The sequence below is a fragment of the Oncorhynchus nerka genome, linkage group LG2 (assembly GCF_034236695.1).
Source record: "Oncorhynchus nerka isolate Pitt River linkage group LG2, Oner_Uvic_2.0, whole genome shotgun sequence".
Classification (NCBI taxonomy): Eukaryota; Metazoa; Chordata; class Actinopteri; order Salmoniformes; family Salmonidae; genus Oncorhynchus; species Oncorhynchus nerka.
The window spans coordinates 7,791,070-7,817,366 of record NC_088397.1 but is presented as its reverse complement, the minus strand read 5'-3'; the positions used below and the strand labels follow the sequence as shown (position 1 = coordinate 7,817,366).

Below are 26,297 nucleotides of genomic sequence, written 5' to 3'. Positions count from 1 at the left end.
GAGAAGGTGTGTCCTAACATTTGACTGGAACTGTACAGATGTACGGTTGTTCAGACACACACACACACACACACACACACACACACACACTGATGAAACGTTGTGAAACAAGTAGCACACACGTGTTTCTCTCCAGCTCACTCAGGCAGAACTGGTTGAATTCACAGAGGGATGAAATGCCTGACTTTGCCTCTGAGGCTGAAGCTACTTTCCCCCATATCTCTCCTCTTCTTGAGTCCCATATGGCACCCTATTCCCTTTATAGTGCACTAGTGAAATGTAGTACACTACAGTACATAGGGACAAGCCAATGGGATGTAGACTTCTCTTCTCTGTCTCTCTCTCCCATCTCTCCTCCTTCTTTCCCTCTCTCCTCTCCCTCCCCTCTTCCCTCTTTTCCTCTTTCCCTCCTCTCTCTCCTCTCTCTCCTCTCTCTCCCCTCTTCCCTCTTTTCCTCTTTCCCTTCTCTCTCCTCTCCTTCCCCTCTTCCCTCTTTTCCTCTTTCCCTCCTCTCTCTCTCCTCTCCCTCCTCTCTTTTCCTCTTTCCCTCCTCTCTCTCTCCTCTCCCTCCCCTCTTCTCTCTTTTCCTCTTTCCCTCCTCTCTCTCTCTCCTCTCCCTCCCCTCTTCTCTCTTTTCCTCTTTCCCTCCTCTCTCTCTCTCCTCTCCCTCCCCTCTTCTCTCTTTTCCTCTTTCCCTCCTCTCTCTCCTCTCTTTTCCTCTTTCCCTCCTCTCCTCTCCCTCCCCTCTTCTCTCTTTTCCTCTTTCCCTCATCTCCCTCCTCTCTCTCCTCCCCTTTCTCCCTTCTCTTTCTCTCCTTACTCTCCCTCATCGCTCTCCTCTCCTCGCTCCCTTCTCTTTCTCTCCCTCTGTCTCTCCTCTGCTCTCGTCTCCCTTTTCCTCTCCTCTCCTCCTTTTCCTGTCCTCTCTCCTCATTCTTTTCCTGTCCTCTCTCCTCATTCTTTTCCTCTCCTCTCTCCTCATTATTTTCCTCTCCTCTCTCCTCATTCTTTTCCTGTCCTCTCTCCTCCTTTTCCTCTCCTTTCTCCTCTCTCCTTTCTCCTCTCTCCTCATTATTTTCCTGTCCTCTCTCCTCTTTCCTCTCCTCTCCATCTTTTCCTATTTCCTCTCCTCCCTATTTTTCTCTCTCTCCTCCCTCCTCTCCTCCCTCCCTTCCTTTACTCCAGTCTTCTCTGACATGAAATGACAGGACAGTCCATAGGAGGATAAGTGAATAGCTCTCAGCTTCCCAAATGGCAGTGAAATAGAGCTGTGTGAAGTTGAGTGGTACTGTGTCCATTCCAGGCCTCCTCTCCCTCCCTGAGGCCTCCACTACTATTTAACATGCTGAGAGAGTAGAGAGGATGACTGGTGGGTTGTACAGTACTATTTAACATGCTGAGAGAGTAGAGAGGATGACTGGTGGGTTGTACAGTACTATTTAACATGCTGAGAGACTAGAGAGGATGACTGGTGGGTTGTACAGTACTATTTAACATGAGAGACTAGAGAGGATGACTGGTGGGTTGTACAGTACTATTTAACATGCTGAGAGACTAGAGAGGAGAGGTACTATTTAACATGACTGGATGACTGGTTGTACAGTACTATTTAACATGCTGAGAGACTAGAGAGGATGACTGGTGGGTTGTACAGTACTATTTAACATGCTGAGAGACTAGAGAGGATGACTGGTGGGTTGTACAGTACTATTTAACATGAGAGACTAGAGAGGATGACTGGTGGGTTGTACAGTACTATTTAACATGCTGAGAGACTAGAGAGGATGACTGGTGGGTTGTACAGTACTATTTAACATGAGAGACTAGAGAGGATGACTGGTGGGTTGTACAGTACTATTTAACATGCTGAGAGACTAGAGAGGATGACTGGTGGGTTGTACAGTACTATTTAACATGAGAGACTAGAGAGGATGACTGGTGGGTTGTACAGTACTATTTAACATGCTGAGAGACTAGAGAGGATGACTGGTGGGTTGTACAGTACTATTTAACTAGAGAGGATGACTGGTGGGTTGTACAGTACAATTTAACATGCTGAGATGACTAGTACTATTTAACATGAGAGACTAGAGAGGATTACTGGTGGGTTGTACAGTACTATTTAACATGCTGAGAGACTAGAGAGGATTGACTGGTGGGTTGTACAGTACTATTTAACATGCTGAGAGACTAGAGAGGATGACTGGTGGGTTGTACAGTACTATTTAACATGCTGAGAGACTAGAGAGGATTACTGGTGGGTTGTACAGTACTATTTAACATGAGAGACTAGAGAGGATTACTGAGATGTTGTGTGAATGTTTGATTCTGTGAGAAATCATTTCCAGGGGAAGAGAACAGTAAATCCATCCGTTCTCTTTCAAACATTTGTCCAGAGCACAAACTGATCTGGGACCAGGATATAATGCATCAAATAGTTCTCTCCCCTCCCCCAGACGTTACTGGAGACGACCACCAGTCTGTTGAACCATGACCTCCACTGGTCCCTATCTCACCTGCGAGCGGCGGTCAGCAGGGGGCTCCACCCCCGTCAGGACCACTGTAACATCTGCCTGCAGCAGTACAGGAGACGTCAGGACAGCCCAGATGACATCATCATATTCAGGTCATCACCGCAACACTCACATCCACGTGTGTTCACTACCACCACTGTCATGACATCATCATATTCAGGTCATCACCGCAACACTCACATCCACGTGTGTTCACTACCACCACTGTCATGACATCATCATATTCAGGTCATCACCGCAACACTCACATCCATGTGTGTTCACTACCACCACTGTCATGACATCATCATATTCAGGTCATCACCACAACACTCTCAGTACAATGTTCTGATAGAGGATGAGTGGTGTCAGATCTGTTTACAGTACAATGTTCTGATAGAGGAGGAATGGTGTCAGATCTGTTTACAGTACAATGTTCTGATAGAGGATGAATGGTGTCAGATCTGTTTACAGTACAATGTTCTGATAGAGGATGAATGGTGTCAGATCTGTTTACAGAATAATGTTCTGATAGAGGAGGAATCGTGTCAGATCTGTTTACAGAATAATGTTCTGATAGAGGAGGAGTGGTGTCAGATCTGTTTACAGTACAATGTTCTGATAGAGGAGGAGTGGTGTCAGATCTGTTTACAGTACAATGTTCTGATAGAGGATGAATGGTGTCAGATCTTTTTACAGTACAATGTTCTGATAGAGGATGAATGGTGTCAGATCTTTTTACAGTACAATGTTCTGATGAATGCTGTTAACACCTTTTGGATGTGTGTGTGTGTGTGTGTGTGTGTGTGTGTGTGTGTGTGTGTGTGTGTGTAGCTGCGGCCACCTGTACCACTGCCAGTGTCTGCAGAGGAAGGGGAGTGGCCACGCGGAGCCCAGGTTGCTGCAGGTCTGGAGCTGCTACAAGTGTATCTCCTCACAGAGAGGGAGGGGCGGGGACAGGGTCACCATGGAGACCGGGAGGGGGCGAAGCACCTCCCTCGCACAGGTCAGTCAGTGACATCACACAGAATATGACCTCAGACCTGTTAATGGGGTTGGTTGGTTGTGTGTTATTTTATAGTAGCTGCTCGTGAGAGGGGAGAGACAGGCTATGTGCACACTGCCCACAAAATGAGGTGGAAACTGAGCTGCACTTCCTGACCTCCTGCCTAATGTATTAGAGACTCATATTTCCCTCAGATTACACAGACCCACAAAGAATTCGAAAACAAACCCAATTTTGGTGAAGTCAGAAGTTTACATACACTCAATTAGTATTTGGTAGCATTGCCTTTAACTTGTTATGGCTGCAATCCCCATATCGGGATAAGTGTCATCAACAACCGCTGAATAGCATAGCGCTACATACAATAAATATTACTATAAATATTTATATTCATGAAATCACAAGTCCAATATAGGAAAACACAGTTTAGCCTTTTGTTAATCCACCTGTCGTGTCAGATTTTGAAATTATGCTTTACAGCGAAAGCAATCCAAGCGTTTGTGTAAGTTCATCGATCGCACGATAAAACATTAAGTACACTTAGCATCAGGTAGCTCAGTCACGAAAAGCAATCAAATTAATCGTTTCCCTTTGATGATCTTCGGATGTTTTCACTCACGAGACTCCCAGTTACACAACAAATGTTCCTTTTGTTCCATAAAGATTATTTTTAGATCCAAAATACCTCCGTTTGTTTGTCGCGTTATGTTCAGAAATCCACAGGAAAGAGCGGTCACGACAACGCAGACGAAAATTCCAAATAGTTTCCATAATGTCCACAGAAACATGTCAAACGTTTTTTATAATCAATCCTCAGGTTGTTTTTAAAATATATAATCAATAATATATCAACCGCAAATGTCTTTCACAGTAGGAGAGTGGAAAACAATGGCTGTCCAAATTCGAGCAAAACTCATGTGACCACTTGACGCCATGTTATCGTTCTGGCTAATTTTTCAAAATAAAAGCCTTAAACTATGTCTGAAGACTGTTGACACCTTGAGAAAGCGATAGGAAAAGGAATCTGGTTCATATCCCATTAAATCCAGCAAAGGGAGGCTATGGAACCAGTAGTTTTCAAAATAGAAGCCACTTCCTGTTTTGATTTTCCTCTGGGTTTCACCTGCAATATCAGTTCTGTTATACTCACAGACTATATTTTGACAGTTTTGGAAACTTTAGAGAGTTTTCTATCCAATACTACTAATAATAATATGCATATATTAGCAACTGAGACTGAGGAGCTGACCGTTTACAATGGGTACCTTTTCATCCAAGCTACTCAATACTGCCCCTGCAGCCATAAAAAGTAAAATTGTTTAACATGGGTCAAACGCTTCAGGTAGCCTTCCACAAGCTTCCCACAATAAATTGGGTGAATGTTGGCCCTTCCTCCTGACAGAGCTGATGTAACTGAGTCAGGTTTGTAGGCCTCCTTTTTGTAAGACCACGCTTTTTCAGTTCTGCCAACAAATTGTCTATGGGATTGAGGTCAGGGCTTTGTGATGGCCACTCCAATACCTTGACTTTGTTGCCCTTAAGCCATTTTGCCACAACTTTGGAAGTATGCTTGGGGTCATTGTCCATTTGGAAGACCCATTTGCGACCAAGCTTTAACTTCCTAACTGTTGTCTTGAGATGTTGCTTCAATATATCCACATCATTTTCCTCCTCATGATGCCAACTATTTTGTGAAGTGCATCAGTCCCTCTGGCAGCAAAGCACCACCACAACATGATGCTGCCACCCCCGTGCTTCACGTTTGGGATGGTGTTCTTCAGCTTGCAAGCCTCCCCCTTTTCCTCCAAACATAACAATGGTCATTATGGCCAAACAGTTATATTTTTGTTTCTTCAGACCAGAGGACATTTCTCCGAAAAGTACGATTTTTGTCCCCATGTGCAGTTGCAAACCGTAGTCTGGCTTTTTATATGGTGGTTTTGGAGCAGTGGCTTCTTCCTTGCTGAGCGGCCTTTCAGGTTATATCGATATAGGACTCTTTCTACTGTGGATATAGATACTTTTGTACCTGTTTCCTCCAGCATCTTCACAAGGTCCGTTGCTGTTGTTCTGGGATTGATTTGCACTTTTTGCAACAAAGTACGTTCATCTCCTGAGTGGTATGACGGCTGCGTGGTCCCATGGTGTTTATACTTGCGTACTATTGTTTGTACAGATGAACGTAGTACCTTCAGACGTTTGGAAATTGCTCCCAAGGATGAACCAGACTTGTGGAGGTCCACAATTTTTTTTCTGAGGTCTTGGCTGATTTCTTTTGTTTTTCCCATGATGTCAAGCAAAGAGGCACTGAGTTTGAAGGTAGGCCTTGAAATACATCCACAGGTACTCCTCCAATTGACTCAAATGTTGTCAGAAGCTTCTAAAGCCATAACATCGTTTTCTGGAATTTTCCAAGCTATTTAAAGGCACAGTCAACTTAGTGTATGTAAACTTCTGACCCACTGTGATTGTGATACAGTGAATTATAAGTGAAATAATCAGTCTGTAAACAATTGTTGTAAAAATTACTTGTGTCATGCACAAAGTAGATGTCCTAACCAACTTGCCAAAACTAGTTTGTTTACTTCTTGCGTCGAGCCAACCCGTATCCGGGATCATGACTACAGCCTCAAGAACATTACCATAACGCAACGTTAACTATTCATGAAAATCGCAAATGAAATGAAATCAATATGCTAGCTCTCATGCTTAGCCTTTTGTTAACAACACTGTCATCTCAGATTTAAAAAAATATGCTTCTCTACCATAGCAAACTAGCATTTAGCATTTAGCATTTAGCATTAGCATTTAGCGTTAGCATCACCAGGCAACATTTTCACAAAAACCAGCAAAAACATTCAATAAATAATTTACCTTTGAAGAACTTCGGATGTTTTCAATGAGGAGACTCTCAGTTAGATAGCAAATGTTCAGTTTTCCTGAAAGATTATTTGTGCAGGAGAAATCGGTCCGTTTTCTGCGTCATGTTTGTCTACCAAAAAAAAACGAAAATTCAGTTATAAAAACGCCAAACTTTTTCCAAAATAACTCCATAATATCGACTGAAACATGGCAAACGTTGTTTAGAATCAATCCTCAAGGTGTTTTTCTACATATCTCTTCAATGATGTATCGTTCCTGGAAGTGTGCTTCTCCCTCTGTATCGCATGGTAAAATGAGTGCCACTGAGAATTGCGCACCAATTTAGACAAAGGACACCGGGCGGACACCTGGCAAATGTAGTCTCTTATGGCCAATCTTCCAATGATATGCCTACAAATACGTCACAATGCTGCAGACATCTTGGACGAACGGCAGAGAGCATAAGCTCGTTCACAGCACATTCACAGCCATATAACATTTACATTTACATTACATTTAAGTCATTTAGCAGACGCTCTTATCCAGAGCGACTTACAAATTGGTGCATTCACCTTATGACATCCAGTGGAACAGCCACTTTACAATAGTGCATCTAAATCTTTTAAGGGGGGTGAGAAGGATTACTTTATCCTATCCTAGGTATTCCTTAAAGAGGTGGGGTTTCAGGTGTCTCCGGAAGGTGGTGATTGACTCCGCTGTCCTGGCGTCGTGAGGGAGTTTGTTCCACCATTGGGGGGCCAGAGCAGCGAACAGTTTTGACTGGGCTGAGCGGGAACTGTACTTCCTCAGTGGTAGGGAGGCGAGCAGGCCAGAGGTGGATGAACGCAGTGCCCTTGTTTGGGTGTAGGGCCTGATCAGAGCCTGGAGGTACTGAGGTGCCGTTCCCCTCACAGCTCCGTAGGCAAGCACCATGGTCTTGTAGCGGATGCGAGCTTCAACTGGAAGCCAGTGGAGAGAGCGGAGGAGCGGGGTGACGTGAGAGCACTTGGGAAGGTTGAACACCAGATGGGCTGCGGCGTTCTGGATGAGTTGTAGGGGTTTAATGGCACAGGCAGGGAGGCCAGCCAACAGCGAGTTGCAGTAATCCAGATGGGAGATGACAAGTGCCTGGATTAGGACCTGCGCCGCTTCCTGTGTGAGGCAGGGTCGTACTCTGCGGATGTTGTAGAGCATGAACCTACAGGAACGGGCCACCGCCTTGATGTTAGTTGAGAACGACAGGGTGTTGTCCAGGATCACGCCAAGGTTCTTAGCGCTCTGGGAGGAGGACACAATGGAGTTGTCAACCGTGATGGCGAGATCATGGAACGGGCAGTCCTTCCCCGGGAGGAAGAGCAGCTCCGTCTTGCCGAGGTTCAGCTTGAGGTGGTGATCCGTCATCCACACTGATATGTCTGCCAGACATGCAGAGATGCGATTCGCCACCTGGTCATCAGAAGGGGGAAAGGAGAAGATTAATTGTGTGTCGTCTGCATAGCAATGATAGGAGAGACCATGTGAGGTTATGACAGAGCCAAGTGACTTGGTGTATAGCGAGAATAGGAGAGGGCCTAGAACAGAGCCCTGGGGGACACCAGTGGTGAGAGCACATGGTGAGGAGACAGATTCTCGCCACGCCACCTGGTAGGAGCGACCTGTCAGGTAGGACGCAATCCAAGCGTGGGCCGCGCCGGAGATGCCCAACTCGGAGAGGGTGGAGAGGAGGATCTGATGGTTCACAGTATCGAAGGCAGCCGATAGGTCTAGAAGGATGAGAGCAGAGGAGAGAGAGTTAGCTTTAGCAGTGCGGAGCGCCTCCGTGATACAGAGAAGAGCAGTCTCAGTTGAATGACTAGTCTTGAAACCTGACTGATTTGGATCAAGAAGGTCATTCTGAGAGAGATAGCGGGAGAGCTGGCCAAGGACGGCACGTTCAAGAGTTTTGGAGAGAAAAGAAAGAAGGGATACTGGTCTGTAGTTGTTGACATCGGAGGGATCGAGTGTAGGTTTTTTCAGAAGGGGTGCAACTCTCGCTCTCTTGAAGACGGAAGGGACGTAGCCAGCGGTCAGGGATGAGTTGATGAGCGAGGTGAGGTAAGGGAGAAGGTCTCCGGAAATGGTCTGGAGAAGAGAGGAGGGGATAGGGTCAAGCGGGCAGGTTGTTGGGCGGCCGGCCGTCACAAGACGCGAGATTTCATCTGGAGAGAGAGGGAGAAAGAGGTCAGAGCACAGGGTAGGGCAGTGTGAGCAGAACCAGAGGTGTCGTTTGACTTAGCAAACGAGGATCGGGTGTCGTCGACCTTCTTTTCAAAATGGTTGACGAAGTCATCTGCAGAGAGGGAGGAGGGGGGGGAGGGGGAGGAGGATTCAGGAGGGAGGAGAAGGTGGCAAAGAGCTTCCTAGGGTTAGAGGCAGATGCTTGGAATTTAGAGTGGTAGAAAGTGGCTTTAGCAGCAGAGACAGAAGAGGAAAATGTAGAGAGGAGGGAGTGAAAGGATGCCAGGTCCGCAGGGAGGCGAGTTTTCCTCCATTTCCGCTCGGCTGCCCGGAGCCCTGTTCTGTGAGCTCGCAATGAGTCGTCGAGCCACGGAGCGGGAGGGGAGGACCGAGCCGGCCTGGAGGATAGGGGACATAGAGAGTCAAAGGATGCAGAAAGGGAGGAGAGGAGGGTTGAGGAGGCAGAATCAGGAGATAGGTTGGAGAAGGTTTGAGCAGAGGGAAGAGATGATAGGATGGAAGAGGAGAGAGTAGCGGGGGAGAGAGAGCGAAGGTTGGGACGGCGCGATACCATCCGAGTAGGGGCAGTGTGGGAAGTGTTGGATGAGAGCGAGAGGGAAAAGGATACAAGGTAGTGGTCGGAGACTTGGAGGGGAGTTGCAATGAGGTTAGTGGAAGAACAGCATCTAGTAAAGATGAGGTCGAGCGTATTGCCTGCCTTGTGAGTAGGGGGAAGGTGAGAGGGTGAGGTCAAAAGAGGAGAGGAGTGGAAAGAAGGAGGCAGAGAGGAATGAGTCAAAGGTAGACGTGGGGAGGTTAAAGTCGCCCAGAACTGTGAGAGGTGAGCCGTCCTCAGGAAAGGAGCTTATCAAGGCATCAAGCTCATTGATGAACTCTCCGAGGGAACCTGGAGGGCGATAAATGATAAGGATGTTAAGCTTGAAAGGGCTGGTAACTGTGACAGCATGGAATTCAAAGGAGGCGATAGACAGATGGGTAAGGGGAGAAAGAGAGAATGACCACTTGGGAGAGATGAGGATCCCGGTGCCACCACCCCGCTGACCAGAAGCTCTCGGGGTGTGCGAGAACACGTGGGCGGACGAAGAGAGAGCAGTAGGAGTAGCAGTGTTATCTGTGATGATCCATGTTTCCGTCAGTGCCAAGAAGTCGAGGGACTGGAGGGAGGCATAGGCTGAAATGAACTCTGCCTTGTTGGCCGCAGATCGGCAGTTCCAGAGGCTACCGGAGACCTGGAACTCCACGTGGGTCGTGCGCGCTGGGACCACCAGATTAGGGTGGCCGCGGCCACGCAGTGTGGAGCGTTTGTATGGTCTGTGCAGAGAGGAGAGAACAGGGATAGACAGACACATAGTTGACAGGCTACAGAAGAGGCTACGCTAATGCAAAGGAGATTGGAATGACAAGTGGACTACACGTCTCGAATGTTCAGAAAGTTAAGCTTACGTAGCAAGAATCTTATTGACTAAAATGATTAAAATGATACAGTACTGCTGAAGTAGGCTAGCTGGCAGTGGCTGCGTTGTTGACTTTGTAGGCTAGCTGGCAGTGGCTGCATTGTTGACACTACACTAATCAAGTCGTTCCGTTGAGTGTAATAGTTTCTACAGTGCTGCTATTCGGGGGCTAGCTGGCTAGCTAGCAGTGTTGATTACGTTACGTTGCGTTAAAAGAACGACAATAGCTGGCTAGCTAACCTAGAAAATCGCTCTAGACTACACAATTATCTTTGATACAAAGACGGCTATGTAGCTAGCTATGTAGCTAGCTACGATCAAACAAATCAAACCGTTGTACTGTAATGAAATGAAATGAAAATGTGATACTACCTGTGGAGCGAAGCGGAATGCGACCTGGTTGTTGAGTGCGGAAGTTCTATTCGGTAGACGTTGGCTAGCTGTTGGCTAGCTAGCAGTGTCTCCTACGTTAAGGACGACAAATAGCTGGCTAGCTAACCTGGTATACTGTAGGAGCTGGCCTATGTGATAAGAATGCATGTGCAAATGTTAAGCAGGAGAAGAAGTACAACATTTGATTAGTTTGCTGCAAAGGAAGGCAAGGCTTTTGGGTCTTTGTCAATGGTGAGAAAACAAGCAAGGTAACTGCTTATGTTAGGTCATAATAAACATGTGTCTGTAGATGTTTACAAACTGACTGCAAAGAGGAAGCTAACTGCATGTGTTGGGTTATAATAAGTTGCCTATATTGACTTGTACAGACTGGCTGCTGAGTGTTTGTTATATAAGGAGACGATAGTAAAACAGAGCTTCAAAAATTCAGCTCATTTCCTGTTTGAAGTTTAATCTTGGTTTCGCCTGTAAGATCAGTTCTGTGGCACTCACAGATGATATCTTTGCAGTTTTGGAAATGTCAGAATGTTTTCTTTCCAAAGCTGTCAATTATATGCATAGTCGAGCATCTTTTCGTGACAAAATATCTTGTTTAAAACGGGAACGTTTTTTTTATCCAAAAATTAAGAGCGCACCCTATATCGAAGAAGTTAACAAGACATTTGTGGAGTGGTTGAAAAACGAGTTTTAATGACTCCAACCTAAGTGTATGTAAACTTCTGACTTCAACTGTAACCTTTAGAGAAGCAACACACAACTAGACAACTGTCCTGCTAGATAACCTTTAGAGAAGCAACACACAACTAGACAACTGTCCTGCTAGATAACCTTTAGAGAAGCAAAACACAACTAGATAACCTTTAGAGAAGCAACACACAACTAGACAACTGTCCTGCTAGATAACCTTTAGAGAAGCAACACACAACTAGACAACTGTCCTGCTAGATAACCTTTAGAGAAGCGACACACAGAGCTCTCTTCCTCTCTCCATCTGTCTGTCACTTCATTCTGTTTTCTGATGGTCACCACTCTTGTTGTTTTAGACCAACGTGATGTCCAGGGAAGCAGGGGATGATGGGAAAAAGGTAAGGACTGTTGTGGGTAACCTCTCATAGGTAGCATCCAGCCAGCCCATCTGTCTGTCTTACACTCTCTCTCTCTCTGTCTCTCTCTCTCTCTCAATTCAAATTCAATTTAAGCGTTTTATTGTCATGGGAAACATGTTAACATTGCCTGTAGCAAGTGAAGTAGATAATAAACAAAAGTGAAATATAAACAATACAAAAATCTCTTGTCTTTCTCTCTCTCCTCTCTCGCTTACTCTCTCCTTTCTCTCTCTCCTCTCTCGCTTACTCTCTCCTTTCTCTCTCTCCTCTCTCGCTTACTCTCTCCTCTCTCGCTTACTCTCTCCTTTCTCTCTCTCCTCTCTTGCTTACTCTCTCCTTTCCTCTCTCGCTTACTCTCTCCTTTCTCTCTCTCCTCTCTCGCTTACTCTCTCCTTTCTCTCCTCTCTCGCTTACTCTCTCCTTTCTCTCTCTCCTCTCTCGCTTACTCTCTCCTTTCTCTCTCTCCTCTCTCGCTTACTCTCTCCTTTCTCTCTCTCCTCTCTCGCTTACTCTCTCCTTTCTCTCTCTTCTCTCTCGCTTACTCTCTCCTTTCTCTCTCTTCTCTCTCGCTTACTCTCTCCTTTCTCTCTCTCCTCTCTCGCTTACTCTCTCCTTTCTCTCTCTCCTCTCTCGCTTACTCTCTCCTTTCTCTCTCTCCTCTCTCGCTTACTCTCTCCTTTCTCTCTCTTCTCTCTCGCTTACTCTCTCCTTTCTCTCTCTTCTCTCTTGCTTACTCTCTCCTTTCTCTCTCTCCTCTCTCGCGTACTCTCTCCTTTCTCTCTCTCCTCTCTCGCTTACTCTCCTTTCTCTCTCTCCTCTCTCGCTTACTCTCTCCTTTCTCTCTCTCCTCTCTCGCTTACTCTCTCCTTTCTCTCTCTTCCCCTCCTGCTCTTTCTCTTAGTCTCTCTTCCCCTCCTGCTCTTTCTCTTAGTCTCTCTCTCATACTCTATTTCTGTCTTTTACCTACTTAGTCTATATCAACAGCCCTTCCCCCCCGAGGAGAATATAAAGAACAGTGATTAGTTTTGTTGGTGTTTTCTCCAGCTAGCTATGTGTCTGACTGTAGCAGACCATTCTGCCATCTGAATGGCGTGTAATTGGTTTATTCAAATTAGTTGTCTAGTAAATAAATATCCAAACACTGAGCGGCTGAGTTTAATGAAGGTTCTGGAAACACTCGCTCTCTCTGAGCGGCTGAGTTTAATGAAGGTTCTGGAAACACTCAATCACTTGTCTCTCTCTCTCCCTCTTTCTCTCCCTCTTTCTCTCCCTCTCTCTCTCCCTCTTTCTCTCCCTCTCTCTCTCCCTCTTTCTCTCCCTCTCTCTCTCTCCCTCTTTCTCTCCCTCTTTCTCTCCCTCTCTCCCTCTCCTATGCTTCCCCTCTCACTTGAATTCTCTCACTGTTTATCTGTTAGTTATTTTCTCTCTGTTGTCCAGACTGTGGTTGCCTTGTGAAGATGACAGTTATGTGACACTAGATAGCTGGATGTTATTAACTCTGTCTGTGTCCCAAATCGACCATGTTCCCTACGTAGTGCACTACAAACCTACTGCACTCTATAGGTAATCTGGAGTATCCATTTGGTACGCAAGGCTGTCTGTGGTGCCTGGTTGTTACTATGATGGTGACGTCCAGCAGGCTGTCTGTGGTGCCTGGTTGTTACTATGACGTCCAGCAGGCTGTCTGTGGTGCCTGGTTGTTACTATGACGGTGACGTCCAGCAGGCTGTCTGTGGTGCCTGGTTGTTACTATGATGTCCAGCAGGCTGTCTGTGGTGCCTGGTTGTTACTATGATGTCCAGCAGGCTGTCTGTGGTGCCTGGTTGTTACTATGACGTCCAGCAGGCTGTCTGTGGTGCCTGGTTGTTACTATGATGGTGACGTCCAGCAGGCTGTCTGTGGTGCCTGGTTGTTACTATGACGTCCAGCAGGCTGTCTGTGGTGCCTGGTTGTTACTATGACGTCCAGCAGGCTGTCTGTGGTGCCTGGTTGTTACTATGACGGTGACGTCCAGCAGCCTGTCTGTGGTGCCTGGTTGTTACTATGACGTCCAGCAGGCTGTCTGTGGTGCCTGGTTGTTACTATGACGTCCAGCAGGCTGTCTGTGGTGCCTGGTTGTTACTATGACGGCGACGTCCAGCAGGCTGTCTGTGGTGTCTGGTTGTTACTATGACGTCCAGCAGGCTGTCTGTGGTGCCTGGTTGTTACTATGACGTCCAGCAGGCTGTCTGTGGTGCCTGGTTGTTACTATGGCGTCCAGCAGACTGTCTGTGGTGCCTGGTTGTTACTATGACGTCCAGCAGGCTGTCTGTGGTGCCTGGTTGTTACTATGACGTCCAGCAGGCTGTCTGTGGTGCCTGGTTGTTACTATGGCGTCCAGCAGACTGTCTGTGGTGCCTGGTTGTTACTATGACGGTGACGTCCAGCAGGCTGTCTGTGGTGCCTGGTTGTTACTATGACGATGACGTCCAGCAGGCTGTCTGTGGTGCCTGGTTGTTACTATGACGTCCAGCAGGCTGTCTGTGGTGCCGGGTTGTTACTATGACGTCCAGCAGGCTGTCTGTGGTGCCTGGTTGTTACTATGATGGTGACGTCCAGCAGGCTGTCTGTGGTGCCTGGTTGTTACTATGACGTCCAGCAGGCTGTCTGTGGTGCCTGGTTGTTACTATGACGTCCAGCAGGCTGTCTGTGGTGCCGGGTTGTTACTATGACGTCCAGCAGGCTGTCTGTGGTGCCGGGTTGTTACTATGACGTCCAGCAGGCTGTCTGTGGTGCCTGGTTGTTACTATGACGGTGACGTCCAGCAGGCTGTCTGTCATAACCTGTTAATCCACCATGACTAATTTTAATCAAGCTACCACCACAGCAAGACCCTAACCTCACACACACCATACACACACCACACACACACCATACACACACACCATACACACACCATACATACATACACCAGACACACCTCACACACACACCATACACACACACACACACCATACACACACACACCATACACACACACACCATACATACATACACCAGACACACCTCACACACACACCACACACACACACACACCATACACCACACACACACACACACACACACACACACACACACACACGCACCATACACACACGCACCATACACACACGCACATACACACACACACACACATACACACCATACACACACACACACCATACACACCATACACCACACACACCATACACCACACACACACCATACACACACCATACATACATACACCATACACACACACACCATACACACCATACACACACACACCATACACACCATACACACACACACCATACACACCATACACACACACACCATACACACACACACCATACACACCATACACACACACACCATACACACACACACACACCATACACACACACACACACCATACACACACACCATACACACACACACACCATACAGACACACACCACACACACCATACAGACACACACACCACACACACACCATACACCACACACACCATACACACACACCATACACACACACACACACACCATACACACACCACACACACACACCACACCACACACACACCACACACCACACACAACACACACACCATACACACACAACACACACACCATACACACACACCACACACACCATACACACACCACACACACCATACACACACACACACACCACACACACCATACACACACACACACCATATACACACCACACACACACCATACACACACCATACACACACCACACACACACACCACACACACACCACACACACACACACACACACACACACAACACACACACACACACCATACACAAACAAGCCTACACACACTCATTCACTATAACTATGACATACAACAGAAAATAGAGTATTAACACACACAACCACAGAGAAATCCAGCGCCTTCAGAATGTTTCACACCCCTTGACTTATTCCACATGATGTAGTTACAGCCTGAATTCAAAATGGATGACAGACATTTTAGCTCATTTGTGGAAAATGCAATACAGAAATATCTCATTTACATATTAGTATTCAACCTTTGTTATGACACTCCAAATTGAGCTCAGGTGGATCCAATTTCCTTTGATCATCCTCGATTGGAGTCCACCTGTGACCAATACAATTGTTTGGACATGATTTAGAAAGAAACACACCTGTCTCTATATAAGGTCCCACAGTTGACAGTGCATGTCAGAGCAGGAACTATACCATGAAGTCAGAGGAACTGGAGAAACTGTCCCTCGATCTCACGGATAGAAGTGTGAGGAATCAGATACACTATATAGACAGCAGTATGTGGACACCCCTTCAAATGAGTGGATTTGGCCAGTTCAGCCACACCCGTTGCTGACAGGTGTATAAAATCGAGCGCACAGCCATGCAATCTCCATACAGCCATGCAATCTCCATACAGCCATGCAATCTCCATAGCCAAACAGTGGCAGTAGAATGGCCTTACTGAAGAGCTCAGTGACTTTCAATGTGGCACCGTCATAGGATGCCACCTTTCCAACAAGTCAGTTCGTCAAATTTCTCCCCACCTAGAGCTGCCCCGGTCAACTGTAAGTGCTGTTATTGTGAAGTGGAAATGTCTAGGAGCAACAACCGTTCAGCTGCGAAATGGTAGGCCACACAAGCTGAAGCAGGTTGTGCCTAAAAATCGTCTGTCCACGGTTGCAACACTGGCTCCCGAGTTCCAAACTGCCTCTGGAAGAAAAATCAGCACAAGAACTGTTCGCCGGGAGCTTCATGAAATGGATTTCTGTGGCCCTGTGCACAAAGCAAGGTCCATATAGAAACTGTTTGACACAATCGGTGTGGAAGAACGTGACTGGCCTGCACAGAGCCCTGACCTCAACCCCATCGAACACCTTTAGGATGAATTGGAACACCGAGCTGCGAGCCAGGCCTAATCACCCAACATCAGTGCCCGACTTCAATAATACTCTTGTGGCTGAATGGAAGCAAGTCCTCCTCAGCAATGTTCCAATATCTAGTGGAAAGTCTTCCCAGAGGAGTGGAGGCTTTTTTAGCAGCAAAGGGGGGTACCAACTCCACATTAATGCCCATGATTTTGGAATGAGATGTTTGATGAGCATACTTTTGATCATGTAGTGTATCTGTGGAAGGGTATAAAACAATTTCTAGGGTGTTGAAAGTTTCCAAGAGCACAGTGGTCTCCATTGTTGGGAAATTGAACAAATATGGAACTAACCAGACTGCCAAGAGCTGGCTGTCCGACCAAACTGAGAAACCGGGCAAGAAGGACCTTGGTCAGGGAGTTGACCAAAAACCCCAATGGCTGAGTTGGGAGAACCAGTCTCTACAGAACTTCACCAATCTGGGCTTTATGGGAGAGTGGCCAGACGGAAGCCACTCCTGAGAATAAGACACATGACATCACATCTAGTGTTTGCAAAAAGAAGTCCTGTGAAAGACGGAGCATAAGGCAAAATATCCTGTGGTCTGATCAGACTGAAATGTAACTCTTTGGCCTGAATGCAAAGTGCTATGTCTGGAGAGAACCAGGCACAGCTCATCACCTGTCTAACACCATCCCTACCGTGAAGCATGGTGGTGGCAGCATCATACTATGGGGATGCTTTTCAGCTGCAGGGACTGGGAGACTGGTAAGGATAGAGGGGAACAAATACAAGCACATCCTTGATGAAAACCTGCTTCAGAGTGCAAACAACCTTAGACTGGGGTGAAGATTTACGTTCCAACAGGACAATGACCCCAAACATACAGCCAAAGCAACGCTGGAATGGCTTCAGAACTAGAATGCGTCATTGAGTGGCCCAGCCAAAGCCCAGACTTGAATCCCATTGAAAACTTGTGGAAAGACTTGACGATTGCTGTTTACTGCCGCTTTCCATCTAACTTAACAGAGCTTGAGGAAATCCCCAAATCCAGATGTACAAAGCTGATCCAGACATCCCCAAGACGGCTCAAAGCTGATCCAGACATCCCCAAGACGACTCCAAGCTGATCCAGACATCCCCAAGACGACTCAAAGCTGATCCAGACGTCCCCAAGACGACTCAAAGCTGATCCAGACATCCCCAAGACGACTCAAAGCTGATCCAGACATCCCCAAGACGACTCAAAGCTGATCCAGACATCCCCAAGACGACTCCAAGCTGATCCAGACATCCCCAAGACGACTCCAAGCTGATCCAGACATCCCCAAGACGACTCCAAGCTGATCCAGACATCCCCAAGACGACTCCAAGCTGATCCAGACATCCCCAAGACGACTCCAAGCTGATCCAGACATCCCCAAGACGACTCCAAGCTGATCCAGACATCCCCAAGACGACTCCAAGCTGATCCAGACATCCCCAAGACGACTCAAAGCTGATCCAGACGTCCCCAAGACGGCTCAAAGCTGATCCAGACGTCCCCAAGACGACTCCAAGCTGATCCAGACGTCCCCAAGACGACTCCAAGCTGATCCAGACGTCCCCAAGACGACTCAAAGCTGATCCAGACGTCCCCAAGACGACTCCAAGCTGATCCAGACGTCCCCAAGACGACTCCAAGCTGATCCAGACGTCCCCAAGACGACTCCAAGCTGATCCAGACGTCCCCAAGACGACTCAAAGCTGATCCAGACGTCCCCAAGACGACTCAAAGCTGATCCAGACGTCCCCAAGACGACTCAAAGCTGATCCAGACGTCCCCAAGACGACTCAAAGCTGATCCAGACATCCCCAAGACGACTCCAAGCTGATCCAGACATCCAGCTGATCCAGACATCCCCAAGACGACTCCAAAGCTGATCCAGACATCCCCAAGACGACTCCAAGCTGATCCAGACATCCCCAAGACGACTCCAAGCTGATCCAGACATCCCCAAGACGACTCAAAGCTGATCCAGACATCCCCAAGACGACTCAAAGCTGATCCAGACATCCCCAAGACGACTCAAAGCTGATCCAGACATCCCCAAGACGACTCAAAGCTGATCCAGACATCCCCAAGACGACTCAAAGCTGATCCAGACATCCCCAAGACGACTGAAAGCTGATCCAGACTTCCCCAAGACGACTCAAAGCTGATCCAGACATCCCCAAGACGACTCAAAGCTGATCCAGACATCCCCAAGACGACTCGGCTGCAATCGCCCCCAAAGGTGCTTTTACAAAGTATTGACCCAGGTGTGAACACAAAAATAATAATAATTCATGGGGTATTGTGTGTAGATGGGTGAGAGAAAACAAATCAATGTAATCTGTTTTGAATTCAGGCTGTAACACAACAAGATGTAGACGAAGTCAAGGGGAATTAACACGTTCTGATCCATCACACTATCAGTGCTTTGCTGTTCACCATCCCAGAATCCCTCACATCTCTCTATCTCTCTTTGTCAGCGTTTGAAAATGTCATCTCACCAATCAGACAACACACACACACACACACACACACACACACACCTGTTTAGCCTCCAGTCAATGTAAATGTCACTTCTACCCTGCATTTATCTTAAATAACTCTGACTTTTCAAAACAGATTATCTTTCTCTTGTTCCTCGTTGCCGTTCAGCCAATCTTCATGCAGGTCACGTTTGATGGGTTTTTCCTCAGGCGCTGGCATTTTACAGTTATTAAAAAGATCCAAATCATCAGAGTGGAAACAATGATTGTTTTATTCTGTTATTTTTCTGTTAATTGAAGCCTGTCAACAGTGGAGGTCTTTGGAGCTACTATAGTGTCCTAGAGATGAGAGATGTGGATAGTGTCCTGGAGATGTGGATAGTGTCCTAGAGATGAGGATAGTGTCCTAGAGATGAGGAACGGGGATAGTGTCCTAGAGATGTGGATAGTGTCCTAGAGATGTGGATAGTGTCCTAGAGATGAGGAACGGGGATAGTGTCCTAGAGATGAGGATAGTGTCCTAGAGATGAGAGAGTTTCGGATAGTGTCCTAGAGATGAGGAACGGGGATAGTGTCCTGGAGATGAGGGATGTGGATAGTGTCCTATAGATGTGGATAGTGTCCTGGAGATGAGAGATGTGGATAGTGTCCTAGAGATGTGGATAGAGATGTGGATAGTGTCCTAGAGATGTGGATAGTGTCCTAGAGATGAGGATAGTGTCCTAGGGATGAGGATAGTGTCCTAGAGATGTGGATAGTGTCCTAGAGATGAGAGATGTGGATAGTGTCCTAGAGATGAGAGATGTGGATAGTGTCCTAGAGATGTGGATAGTGTCCTAGAGATGAGGATAGTGTCCTAGAGATGAGGATAGTGTCCTAGAGATGAGGATAGTGTCCTAGAGACGAGAGATGTGGATAGTGTCCTAGAGATGTGGATAGTGTCCTAGAGATGAGAGATGTGGATAGTGTCCTAGAGATGTGGATAGTGTCCTAGAGATGAGGATAGTGTCCTAGAGATGAGGATAGTGTCCTAGAGATGAGAGATGTGGATAGTGTCCTAGAGATGTGGATAGTGTCCTAGAGAGTGTCCTAGAGATGTGGATAGTGTCCTAGAGATGAGAGATGTGGATAGTGTCCTAGAGATGAGAGATGTGGATAGTGTCCTAGAGATGAGAGATGTGGATAGTGTCCTAGAGATGAGAGATGTGGATAGTGTCCTAGAGATGTGGATAGTGTCCTAGAGATGAGGATAGTGTCCTAGAGATGAGAGATGTGGATAGTGTCCTAGAGATGTGGATAGTGTCCTAGAGATGTGGATAGTGTCCTAGAGATGAGAGATGTGGATAGTGTCCTAGAGATGTGGATAGTGTCCTAGAGATGTGGATAGTGTCCTAGAGATGTGGATAGTGTCCTAGAGATGAGAGATGTGGATAGTGTCCTAGAGATGTGGATAGTGTCCTAGAGATGTGGATAGTGTCCTAGAGATGTGGATAGTGTCCTAGAGATGTGGATAGTGTCCTAGAGATGTGGATAGTGTCCTAGAGATGTGGATAGTGTCCTAGAGATGAGAGATGTGGATAGTGTCCTAGAGATGTGGATAGTGTCCTAGAGATGAGAGATGTGGATAGTGTCCTAGAGATGAGAGATGTGGATAGTGTCCTAGAGATGAGAGATATGGATAGTGTCCTAGAGATGAGAGATGTGGATAGTGTCCTAGAGATGAGAGATGTGGATAGTGTCCTAGAGATGAGGATAGTGTCCTAGAGATGGGATATGTGGATAGTGTCCTAGAGATGAGGAACGGGGATAGTGTCCTAGACGTGAGGATAGTGTCCTAGAGACGGGAGATGTGGATAGTGTCCTAGAGATGTGGATAGTGTCCTAGAGAGATGTGGATAGTGTCCTAGAGATGTGGATAGTGTCCTAGAGATGTGATAGTGTCCTAGAGATGTGGATAGTGTCCTAGAGATAGATGTGGATAGTGTCCTAGAGATAGATGTGGATAGTGTCCTAGAGATGAGGGATGGGGATAGTGTCCTAGAGATGAGGATAGTGTCCTAGAGATGGGAGATGTGGATAGTGTCCTAGAGATGTGGATAGTGTCCTAGAGATGAGGATAGTGTCCTAGAGATGAGGGACGGGGATAGTGTCCTAGACATGAGGATAGTGTCCTAGACATGAGGATAGTGTCCTAGAGATGGGAGATGTGGATAGTGTCCTAGAGATGAGGATAGTGTCCTAGAGATGAGGGATGGGGATAGTGTCCTAGAGATGGGGATAGTGTCCTAGAGATGTGGATAGTGTCCTAGAGATGAGGATAGTGTCCTAGAGATGAGGATAGTGTCCTAGAGATGGGGATAGTGTCCTAGAGATGAGGATAGTGTCCTAGAGATGAGGATAGTGTCCTATAGATGAGGATAGTGTCCTAGAGATGAGGATAGTGTCCTAGAGATGAGGATAGTGTCCTATAGATGAGGATAGTGTCCTAGAGATGTGGATAGTGTCCTAGAGATGTGGATAGTGTCCTAGAGATGTGGATAGTGTCCTAGAGATGAGGATAGTGTCCTAGAGATGAGGATAGTGTCCTAGAGATGAGGATAGTGTCCTAGAGATGAGGATAGTGTCCTATAGATACCCCATATAAGACGTTTAATAGATGAGTGTTTTATTTCATTCTGTGGGGGATAATTCATCTGTTATTCTCTGAGCTGAACTCTACCCTGTTCTTATACGTTTCACAACCCTTAAATCAACCGTATAACCAATCAACCAACGTCTGTGGCTGATCCATGCTGATGTGATGTGTTGTGGCTGATCCATGCTGATGTGATGTGTTGTGGCTGATCCATGCTGATGCGTTGTGTTGTGGCTGATCCATGCTGATGTGTTGTGTTGTGGCTGATCCATGCTGATGTGTTGTGTTGTGGCTGATCCATGCTGATGTGTTGTGTTGTGGCTGATCCATGCTGATGTGTTGTGTTGTGGCTGATCCATGCTGATGTGTTGTGTTGTGGCTGATCCATGCTGATGTGATGTGTTGTGGCTGATCCATGCTGATGTGTTGTGTTGTGGCTGATCCATGCTGATGCGTTGTGTTGTGGCTGATCCATGCTGATGTGTTGTGTTGTGGCTGATCCATGCTGATGTGTTGTGTTGTGGCTGATCCATGCTGATGTGTTGTGTTGTGGCTGATCCATGCTGATGTGTTGTGTTGTGGCTGATCCATGCTGATGTGTTGTGTTGTGGCTGATCCATGCTGATGTGATGTGTTGTGGCTGATCCATGCTGATGTGTTGTGTTGTGGCTGATCCATGCTGATGCGTTGTGTTGTGGCTGATCCATGCTGATGTGTTGTGTTGTGGCTGATCCATGCTGATGTGATGTGTTGTGGCTGATCCATGCTGATGTGTTGTGGCTGATCCATGCTGTTGTGTTGTGGCTGATCCATGCTGATGTGTTGTGGCTGATCCATGCTGATGTGATGTGTTGTGGCTGATCCATGCTGGTGTGTTGTGGCTGATCCATGCTGATGTGTTGTGTTGTGGCTGATCCATGCTGATGTGTTGTGTTGTGGCTGATCCATGCTGATGTGTTGTGGCTGATCCATGCTGATGTGTTGTGTTGTGGCTGATCCATGCTGATGTGTTGTGTTGTGGCTGATCCATGCTGATGTGTTGTGGCTGATCCATGCTGATGTGTTGTGTTGTGGCTGATCCATGCTGATGTGTTGTGTTGTGGCTGATCCATGCTGATGTGTTGTGGCTGATCCATGCTGGTGTGTTGTGGCTGATCCATGCTGGTGTGTTGTGGCTGATCCATGCTGATGTGTTGTGTTGTGGCTGATCCATGCTGATGTGTTGTGGCTGATCCATGCTGATGTGTTGTGGCTGATCCATGCTGGTGTGTTGTGGCTGATCCATGCTGTGTTGTTGGCTGATCCATGCTGATGCTGATCCATGCTGATGTGTTGTGTTGTGGCTGATCCATGCTGATGTGTTGTGTTGTGGCTGATCCATGCTGATGTGTTGTGTTGTGGCTGATCCATGCTGATGTGTTGTGTTGTGGCTGATCCATGCTGATGTGTTGTGGCTGATCCATGCTGATGTGTTGTGGCTGATCCATGCTGATGTGTTGTGTTGTGGCTGATCCATGCTGATGTGTTGTGGCTGATCCATGCTGATGTGTTGTGGCTGATCCATGCTGTTGTGTTGTGGCTGATCCATGCTGATGTGTTGTGGCTGATCCATGCTGATGTGTTGTGGCTGATCCATGCTGATGTGTTGTGTTGTGGCTGATCCATGCTGATGTGTTGTGTTGTGTTGTGGCTGATCCATGCTGATGTGTTGTGTTGTGGCTGATCCATCCTGTTGTGTTGTGGCTGATCCATGCTGGTGTGTTGTGGCTGATCCATGCTGATGTGTTGTGGCTGATCCATGCTGATGCGTTGTGGCTGATCCATGCTGATGTGTTGTGTTGTGGCTGATCCATGCTGATGCGTTGTGTTGTGGCTGATCCATGCTGATGTGTTGTGGCTGATCCTTGCTGATGCGTTGTGGTGTGCTGTGGCTGATCCATGCTGTTGTGTTGTGGCTGATCCTTGCTGATGTGTTGTGTTGTGGCTGATCCATGCTGATGCGTTGTGGTGTGCTGTGGCTGATCCATGCTGTTGTGTTGTGGCTGATCCTTGCTGATGTGTTGTGTTGTGGCTGATACCTGCTGATGTGCTGTAGGTGTTTGCTGAGACCACGTTGGACCCCCAGCAGAGTCAGTCCTGGGACCATCTACGATGTCTCTACAGAGGACCTTCCAGGGTAGGTCTGCTACTCCTTTCTGTGTTTCTCCCTCTCCTCTCTCCTCTCTCATTTTATGTTTCTCTCTGCATTGAAACGTGGAAGACGTCACCGTCAGTAAGTGGAAACACTAAAGGATTAGCTGGCATCAATACTTCCTATTGCTGACTGGGCTTTGAATAAGGATGGAGAGAGACAGGCAGGCAGAGAGACAGGCAGGCAGAGAGACAGGCAGGCAGGCAGAGAGACAGGCAGGCAGAGAGACAGGCAGGCAGAGAGACAGGCAGAGAGAGAGACAGGCAGGCAGAGAGACAGGCAGGCAGAGAGACAGGCAGGCAGAGAGGCAGGCAGAGAGACAGGCAGGCAGGCAGGCAGAGAGACAGGCAGGCAGGCAGAGATACTGGCAGGCAGAGGCTTTGAATAAGGATGGAGAGAGACAGGCAGGCAGAGAGACAGGCAGGCAGAGAGACAGGCAGGCAGAGAGACAGGCAGGCAGAGAGACAGGCAGGCAGAGAGGCAGGCAGAGAGACAGGCAGGCAGGCAGGCAGAGAGACTGGCAGGCAGGCAGGTAGAGAAACAGGCAGAGAGAGAGAGACAGGCAGGTAGAGGGAGACAGACAGGCAGGCAGAAAGAAACAGGCAGGCAGGCAGAGAGAGTGTTCTGTTCAGAGAGTTTTCTGTTCTGTTCAATGGAAATATCCCCCTCTCCTCTCTTCCTCTCCTCCCTCCACTCATCCTCTCCTCTCTTCCTCTACCATCCTTCTGTTCTGTTCAGGGGAAATATCCCCCTCCCTCCCTCCCTCTCTCCCTCCCTCTCTCCCTCCCTCCCTCCCTCTCTCCCTCCCTCCCTCTCCTTATCAATCCTCTCCTCCCCCTCTCCTTATCCCTCCTCTCCTCCCCCTCTCCTTATCCCTCCTCTCCTCTCCTCCCCCTCTCCTTATCCCTCCCTCCTCCTCCCTCCTCCCCCTCTCCTTATCCCTCCTCTCCTTCCCCTCTCCTTATCAGTCCTCCCTCCCTCCCTCCCTCCTCCCTCCCTCCCTCCCTCCCTCCTTCTCCTTATCCATCCTCTCCTCCCCCTCTCCTTATCAGTCCTCTCCTCCCTCCCTCTTCTCCCTCCCTCCCTCCCCTCCCTCCCTCCCTCCCCTCCCTCTTCTCCCTCCCTCCCTCTTCTCCCTCCCTCCCTCCCCTCCCTCTTCTCCCTCCCTCCCTCCCGTCCCTCTTCTCCCTCCCTCCCTCCCGTCCCTCTTCTCCCTCCCTCCCTCCCGTCCCTCTTCTCCCTCCCTCCCTCCCCTCCCTCCCTCTTCTCCCTCCCCTCCCTCCCTCCCCTCCCTCCCTCCCCTTCTCCCTCCCCTCCCTCCTCTTCTCCCTCCCCTCCCTCCTCTTCTCCCTCTCCTTATCCCTCCTCTCCTCTCCTCCCCCTCTCCTTATCCCTCCTCTCCTTCCCCTCTCCTTATCAGTCCTCCCTCCCTCCCTCCCTCCCTCCCTCCCTCCCTCCCTCCCTCCCTCCTTCTCCTTATCCATCCTCTCCTCCCCCTCTCCTTATCAGTCCTCTCCTCCCTCCCTCTTCTCCCTCCCTCCCTCCCCTCCCTCCCTCCCTCCCCCTCCCTCTTCTCCCTCCCTCCCTCCCCTCCCTCTTCTCCCTCCCTCCCTCCCCTCCCTCTTCTCCCTCCCTCCCTCCCGTCCCTCTTCTCCCGTCCCTCTTCTCCCTCCCTCCCTCCCGTCCCTCTTCTCCCTCCCTCCTCTTCTCCCTCCCTCCCCTCCCTCCCTCTTCTCCCTCCCTCCCTCCCTCCCTCCCTCCCTCCTCTTCTCCCTCCCTCCCTCCCTCCCCTTCTCCCTCCCCTCCCTCCTCTTCTCCCTCTCCTTATCCCTCCTCTTCTCCCTCCCCTCCCTCCCTCTTCTCCCTCCCCCTCCCTCCCTCTTCTCCTCCCCTCCCTCCCCTCCCCTCTTCTCCCTCCTCCCTCCCCCCTCTTCCCTCCCTCCTCCTCTCCCTCCCTCCCTCCTTCTCCCTCCCTCCCTCTCCCTCCCTCCCTCTTCTCCCTCCCTCCCCTCCCTCCCTCTTCTCCCTCTCCTCCTCCCTCCTCTCCTCTTCCCTCCCTCCCCTCCCTCCCTCTTCTCCCTCCCTCCCTCCTCTTCTCCCTCCTCCCCTCCCTCCTCTTCTCCCTCCCTCCCTCCCTCCCTCCCTCCCTCCCTCCCTCTTCTCCTCCCCTCCCTCCCTCCCCCTCCCTCCCTCTTCTCCCTCCCTCCCTCCTCTTCTCCCTCCCTCCCCTCCCTCCTCTTCTCCCTCCCTCCCCTCCCTCCTCTTCTCCCTCCCTCCCTCCCTCCCTCTTCTCCCTCCCTCCCTCCCCCCTCCCTCCCTCCCTCTTCTCCTCCCTCCCTCCCTCCCTCTTCTCCCTCCCTCCCCTCCCTCCCTCTTCTCCCTCCCTCCCTCCCTCCCTCCCTCCCTCCCTCCCTCCCTCCTCTCCTCCCTCCCTCCCTCCCCTCCCTCCCTCCCTCCCTCCCTCCTCTTCTCCC

At 48.6% G+C, this 26,297-nt stretch overlaps 1 protein-coding gene across 1 annotated transcript in view; it reads left to right on the top strand.

Moving 5' to 3' along the window:
• LOC115116352 (vacuolar protein sorting-associated protein 8 homolog) overlaps window positions 1-26,297 on the top strand; it is a 105,118-nt gene that overhangs the window by 66,888 nt on the left and 11,933 nt on the right. The window contains exons 13-16 of the mRNA XM_065020555.1: window positions 2,457-2,626; window positions 3,348-3,519; window positions 11,510-11,551; window positions 23,728-23,808. Of these exons, the coding sequence (XP_064876627.1) occupies window positions 2,457-2,626; window positions 3,348-3,519; window positions 11,510-11,551; window positions 23,728-23,808 (465 nt within the window). The remainder of the gene's footprint in view (window positions 1-2,456; window positions 2,627-3,347; window positions 3,520-11,509; window positions 11,552-23,727; window positions 23,809-26,297) is intronic.